A 7,292-nucleotide genomic window follows, 5' to 3' on the forward strand; every position below is an offset into this window, starting at 1 on the left:
GTGGCTTTACATTGAGTGTCGAGCCTAATGGTTTCCTGTAAGCCAGGAAACCATTTAAAACGCTGGGTGGTAACCATGTAACCAACCCATATGTGTTCCCTACGTGGCAGCAAGTGTGTTGGTGGAGGGTTAGTGCCCCTCTCCGTAAAACTGCTAACTCATTGACAGATGGCCACCCCTTATAGCTGATAATCATAAATAATAATAGATAATAATAATAATAATAATAATTATAAGTAAATGAAGGTCACATGCAAGGACGGTGGAAAAATTTGAAACAGAAAGATATGTAAATAATGGGATGTTGGAGGGAACTGAGTGTAGGTATATGATGAATGTTAAACCCGAGTCGCTGAATTCCTTTGCCACATCCACAGGATTATATTTAACTTAGGACACACTTTTTTTTTTTTTTTTTTTTTTTTTTTTGCCACATCCACAGGATTATATTTAACTTAGGAGACACTTTTCCAAGAGGCGGTGTTGAGCTAAGACTTCACTGACCCTTTCACTACTTGTTTTTTCCCCGAGTTGAGTCAAATAATATGATAGTAGCAAGAGGAAGAACACGTTATCCTAGTGAAGTGGTTATGGACATGAAACGATGACTGAAGGAAAAATGACGGAAAAGGTTAATATAAGGAGTTTGTGATTCATCAAACACCACAGGTACCCACCACATTATATATATATCACACACCTGATTCATCACACACCACAGGTACCCACCACATTATATATATCACACACCTGATTCATCACACACCACAGGTATCCACCACATTATATATATCACACACCTGATTCATCACACACCGCAGGTACCCACCACATTTTATATATCACACACCTGATTCATCACACACCACAGGTACCCACCACATTATATATATCACACCTGCTTCATAACACACCACACGTAATTACCCACCACACTTTATCATCATCACACACCTGCATCATCACACACCAGTTACCCACCTCTAATTTTTAACACTATCCAGCTCAGTCCTGCGTTATCTTTAAACATACTTGGGGTTTCATTCTATCGGGGTTTATTTTGGGAAGGTCATATTACCTGTCTTGTAAAATCTGCTCCCAGGAGATTAGGTGTGCTAAGCAGACTCCGTGCCTACCTTACCCCTGCACAGTTGTTGACTATACCGGTACTTGGGTTTTGTGCTGGTTGCCAAAGTGGGTTATATGTGTTGCTGAGGGTTTATGAGAATGTGTGTGTGTGTGTGTGTGTGTGTGTGTGTGTGTGGTGTACAGGAGTAACAATTGTTATGTCATGTCATGCTATGTCTATGTCATGCTATGTCTATGTCATGCTATGCCTGTCATGCTATGTCTATGTCATGCTATGTCTGTTAAGTTGGTGCTGATCTTAGAGGTGGTAATAATGCCATTTGCCCTTTTTCCCATTTTATGTATATTTAAGAAAAGAATTCATCCTGTGTCGAACTTTGTGTTCGAATCTGTCAGTTATCAAACCGACCTGATGAAAGGGTTGGCTGTTTATTGACGAGTTAGTGAGAATAAAACCAGCAGTCGAAGAGGTTGTCTTCCTCCTTCCCTTGCCTGTGCCCAGACTTTATTACAAGCTATCTAGGCATTCTCTCGCAACTTATGATGGACGGAAGTGATAGTGGCAAACCGGCATCGTCAACCTCAGCCCGAGGAGACAGCCTTACGACGGAACTTCGTCTGATCCCGGAATTTGACGGTACCTAGCACTCGGTGGTAGAGTGGATCGAAAAGCTGGAGCTGGTTTGTCGGCTACGAGGGATCTCCGATCTACACACCATTGTGCCACTGCGACTCACAGGCGGGGCTTTCTCTGTTTATCAGCAGCTCAGCAGCGTAGACAAGGGGAACTTCGACACCATAAAGGATGCACTCACCTCGGCATTTGCTGCAGACAAGTTTGTTGCCTATGAGCAGTTTGTGGACCGTAGGCTGCGTGATGGCGAGTCTGTTGACGTGTACTTGGCTGACCTGCGCCACCTGGCTACACGATTTGGAGGAATAACCGACGCCGGTCTATGTTGTGCTTTTTTAGCTGGTCTTCCAGAAGCTGTTCGCCACATTCTGAGAGCTGGTTCACGCATGGAAACTATGGATATGAACCAACTTCTGAACCGTGCTCGAGCTGTTCTAGCGGATAATTACCTCGATGATGGGGCATCAGCACAACCAGCCGGCTCCAGACAGCACACAGTGGCTCCTGCATTAGTTGGTGTTGGTGGTGTGCGCTGCCTTTCCTGTAACCAGCCGAACCACTACGCTCGTGACTGCCAGGCTGGACGCAGTGTGCGCAGAGGTAGAGGTGGGCGAGGTAATGTGTGCTGCTTCAGATGCGGGGGACGAGGCCACATCGCTACCTCATGCCCTTCAGGAAATGGATCAGGAGAGGTGGGACCAGCGCCAGCCTCCTCTCCAGACCGTCAGTGAGAGGCGCTTTACCAGTGACTCGCTTGGTTGTTGATGGAAAGAACTGTGATGCCTTGGTAGACACCGGCTGTACTCAGAGTATTGCACACGTTTCCATGTGCTCTCGCTGGACCAAAGGAAATATCAGTGTGAGGACAGTAAGCGGTGAGCTTTATATGTGTATGGGAACAGGTGTGGTAACAGTCCAGCTACTGTCAGGAGTGTCCGTGTCTGTGAATGTGATTGTAGTGCCTTCCAAGCCGCTTAATTTTGACTTTATTCTGGGCATGAACGGTGTTGAAGCCCTGCAGGGAGTGACAGTGCATTCACCAGACAAAGTGCAATTTGGTATTGAGGAAGTGCAGGCTTCAGCCGTGACAGTACCTACCATACAACGAAATATTGTCGAGAGGGATTTTGAAGTAACATATGACAGTGCAGCTAAAAAGTGGACAGTGTTGTGGAACTGGCGTGATAACTCAGAGCCTCCACGACTACTGAATACTGTCTCTGAATACAGGGTGCCGAATGAAGCTCGAAAAGAATATGAAAATGAACTGTGTGAATGGATTAAGGACAGATGGCTGGTTCCATACAACGAGAGTATACATGGCCCTGTGAAAGGAACTATCCCTCTGATGGCTGTCGTGCAGCAAAACAAGAAAAAAGTACGCCCTGTCCTTGATTTTCGTGAATTGAATGCCCATCTTAATTTGCACACAGCTGAAGCGGACGTCTGCACTGAGAAGATACGGGAGTGGCGCAGGCGTGGACAGAGGGTCGCTCTCATTGACTTGCGCAAGGCTTACCTACAGATACACGTTCACAGATCGCTATGGTCGTCCCAGACAGTGGTGTTCCGTGGGAGACGTTACTGTTTAACTAGACTGGGCTTTGGACTGAACATCGCACCACTAGTATTGAAGGAGGTCCCGAGTCGTGTGTTGAGCATGGACGAGAAGATAAACCGCGCCACTTCACCATACCTGGACGATATTCTGGTGGACGAAAGTGTGGCGAGTGCAGCAGAAGTGGAATGGCACCTTAGTCGTCACGGCCTGCTCTGCAAACCTCCCGAGATTGTGTCTGAAGGAGCTCGTGTGCTGGGCATTAGAGTCGGGGGGGGAGCACGATCGTCTCGTCTGGAAGCGTGATAACGGCGTTGGCAAGCTACCTGAAAAGCTGACTAGGCGGACAGTGTTTTCACTCTGCGGGCAGCTAACGAGTCACCTTCCTGTTTGTGGCTGGTTGCGAGTGGCGGCGTCGTACATTAAAAGACGGGCCAATGAGGTCACGACTACGTGGGACGACGAGATTAATGACCTCAGTTTGCACTCGATGCTTGCGGACACGTTGGAGCGGGTGAAGAACTCAGACCCGGCCCGAGGACGATGGGATGTGGCGGGAGACGAAGCTATACTATGGGTAGATGCAAGTTCACTCGCATTGGGAGCTGTGTTGGAGGTGAAAGGTGAAGTTATTGAAGACTCGTGTTGGTTACGACGGGACGAGTGCTCTCACATTAATCTTGCGGAGCTGGACGCTGTTATTAAGGGGATAAATCTTGCAATCTCCTGGAAGATGAAACAGCTGACTCTTATGACTGACTCAAGAACTGTGTTCCACTGGATCGCGGATGCTCTTTCAGGAAAATCTCGTTTGAAGACTAGAGCTTCCAGTGAAATGTTGATCTGTAGGCGCCTAGAGACTTTTAAATCTATCATCGTCGAGTATAATCTGTGCCTGGAAGTAAAGTTTGTGTCTTCTACTGAAAACAAAGCAGATGCGCTAACACGAGTACCGAAGAGGTGGATGACACTAGCAAACGGGCAGACAAGCTGTGCAGCTGTTGCCAGTGTTTCAGACAGGGACATCGTTAACATTCATGAAACCAGCGAGCATCCCGGCATCAAGCGTACACTGTACTTCTGCAGAAGGCTCTATCCTACGGTTCAGAGGCAGCAGGTTCGCAGTGTTCTTCAGAGTTGTCAAGAATGTCAATCCTTTGATCCGGCACCAGAGAAGTGGAAGAAAGGGGAGTTGGGGGTTTCAGAGATCTGGAGCAGAGTTAGCATGGACGTCTGTCATGTCAGAAACCAGCACTATCTGACGCTCATCGACTGTGGGCCAACACGTTATGCCATCTGGAAAAAGACTCAGGCGGCAAGATGTCATCAGTGTTGTTGAACAGCTAGAGTCTGTGTTTTATGAACGTGGAGCACCTAAGGAGCTATTAACTGACAATGCTGCCAGCTTCCGTAGCTCAACGATCAAAGAGTTCGCCAGGCGTTGGGGTATGGTCATCAGGTATCGGTGTGCCAACGCTCCATCTGGTAATGGAATATCAGAGAGAAATCATCGAACCGTGAAAACTATACTGGCACGGAAAGGCTGTTCCATAGCTGAAGCAGTGTACTGCTACAACGTTATGCCACGAGGTGATGATGCCTCATCTGCCCCTGCCAACCAGATATTTAGATACGAGGTCAGACTGCTGGGTATCGACGGAGTAACTCTGCAAGATCAGCCGGTGGAAGAACAACATCGCTTCAGCGTCGGTGATCGTGTATGGATCCGGCATCCCAGCAGACTCTGTGATTCTCGAAGCACAGAGGGCACAGTAACGCGAGTTGTATCTGCCCAGAACGTCGAGGTGGATGGTATGTCTCGTCATGTGCGTGACCTAAGGCTGGCAACATCGCTGTCTACTGCCCCAGAGGATTCACTAGCTGAAGAAAGCCCTGAATCAGAAACAGAAGATGATTTGCTAATCGATGTGAGAGGTCCTTCGAATGAGTCTACGTCAAGTGATACGTCAAGTGAAGACGAAGTAGATAGTCCAGGGAGACCACTGCCCCGTCGAGGTTCTAGGGAGCGCCGTCCAGTATGGCCGTTCCAATATAGTGATCTTTAGAAGATCAGGGGGGAGTGTTATGTCATGTCATGCTATGTCTATGTCATGCTGTGTCTGTCATGCTGTGTCTATGTCATGCTGTGTCTGTCATGCTGTGTCTATGTCATGCTGTGTCTATGTCATGCTGTGTCTATGTCATGCTGTGTCTATGTCATGCTGTGTCTATGTCATGCTGTGTCTATGTCATGCTGTGTCTATGTCATGCTGTGTCTATGTCATGCTGTGTCTATGTCATGCTGTGTCTATGTCATGCTGTGTCTATGTCATGCTGTGTCTATGTCATGCTATGTCTGTTAAGTTGGTGCTGATCTTAGAGGTGGTAATAATGCCATTTGCCCTTTTTCCCATTTTATGTATGTTTAAGAAAAGAATTCATCCTGTGTCGAGCTTTGTGTTCGAATCTGTCAGTTATCAAACCGACCTGATGAAAGGGTTGGCTGTTTATTGACGAGTTAGTGAGAATAAAACCAGCAGTCGAAGAGGTTGTCTTCCTCCTTCCCTTGCCTGTGCCCAGACTTTATTACAACAATACGGTACAGTAGCTTAATGTGAATTGATGAGAATTTATTTTTGTTATGAGTGGTATAGGACCCACTTCGAAACACGTAACTAATGAAGAATCATTTCGAAACACGTTACTGAAGAATCTCTCTCTCTCTCCATTAATATTTTCCTCTACCCTTGTTATTTTACCTCCCGCCCATCCTTCTGCTTTCACCCTCTCCTCAGTTCTTCATCCCCATTTGTCGTTATTCTCTCCTCATTCCCCCTCCCCCCATCCCTCCTTGATGCCCTATTACCCCCTCTGTCTTCTCTCTTCCCCCTCCCCCCATCCCTCCTTGATGCCCTATTACCCCCTCTGTCTTCTCTTCCCCCTCCCCCCGGCCCTCTTATCAGCTCTTCCCCTTGTTGTCTGCCCATTCCAATCCTTCCCCTCGTGCTCATTCTCCCATCCTTTCTCTCCTCTCCCCTTCCCCACCCCTGTTGTCTCCCCTTCCCCACCCCTGTTGACTCCCCTTCCCCACCCCTGTTGACTCCCCTTCCCCACCCCTGTTGACTCCCCTTCCCCACCCCTGTTTTTTCCCCTTCCCCACCCCTGTTTTTTCCCCTTCCCCATCCCTGTTTTTTCCCCTTCCCCATCCCTGTTTTTTCCCCTTCCCCACCCCTGTTCTTTCCCCTTCTCCACCCCTGTTCTTTCCCCTTCTCCACCCCTGTTCTTTCCCCTTCCCCACCCCTGTTCTTTCCCCTTCCCCACCCCTGTTCTTTCCCCTTCCCCACCCCTGTTCTTTCCCCTTCCCCACCCCTGTTCTTTCCCCTTCCCCACCCCTGTTCTTTCCCCTTCCCCACCCCTGTTCTTTCCCCTTCTCCACCCCTGTTCCCTCCCCTTCTCCACCCCTGTTCCCTCCCCTTCTCCACCCCTGTTCCCTCCCCTTTCCTACCCCCTGTTCCCTCCCCTTTCGCACCCCCTGTTCTCTCCCCTTCCCCATCCTTTTTTGTCCTTCCATCATCACCCTTCCAGTATTCTCTCCTCCTCCCACTCCCCTACTTTCTCTTCCCTGCTCTCTGCCGTCTCCCCACACCTCTCTCCGTTTTCCCATCCTGCTTGTTCCTCCTTCCTCTCCTCTGGTCTCTCCCTCTTCCCATTCTCCCCTTCCTGCATTCCTCCAACATTGCAGCATCGTTCTTCTGCCCCTCCCTCTTATTGCTTTCCGTTTCCCTCCTCGCTGTACCTCCCTTCCTTTGCTTCCCACCCACCCCTCCTCTTGCTCCCCCCTCCTTCCTCCCTCCCCCCCGCCCCCAGCATCTCTCCCCTTCCCTCACCTCCGTCCCCAGCCTGGCTTCCTGACAAGTTAGGAATTCAGTGGCCAAGTTTCTTTAATTGGGGATAAGGGTTTGTTCCTGCCTGCATCGCTGTTGCAGTATAAGTTGGATTACTTTGGGTCAG

At 48.8% G+C, this 7,292-nt stretch overlaps 1 protein-coding gene and 1 pseudogene across 1 annotated transcript; both read left to right on the forward strand.

Annotated features, from left to right (window-relative positions):
• Nucleotides 1–1,632: 1,632 nt before the first annotated feature.
• Nucleotides 1,633–2,454, forward strand: LOC145418564 (uncharacterized; annotated as a pseudogene).
• Nucleotides 2,455–3,771: 1,317 nt separating this feature from the next.
• LOC145418565 (uncharacterized) lies at nucleotides 3,772–4,620 on the forward strand. Its single transcript, XM_080286932.1, has one exon. It carries the CDS (start codon nucleotides 3,772–3,774, stop codon nucleotides 4,618–4,620), a length of 849 nt encoding a protein of 282 aa, XP_080143058.1.
• Nucleotides 4,621–7,292: the final 2,672 nt, after the last annotated feature.

The sequence above is a fragment of the Coenobita brevimanus genome, chromosome 115 (assembly GCF_032717465.1).
Source record: "Coenobita brevimanus isolate Jiangsu-jjx chromosome 115, ASM3271746v2, whole genome shotgun sequence".
Taxonomy (NCBI): Eukaryota; Metazoa; Arthropoda; class Malacostraca; order Decapoda; family Coenobitidae; genus Coenobita; species Coenobita brevimanus.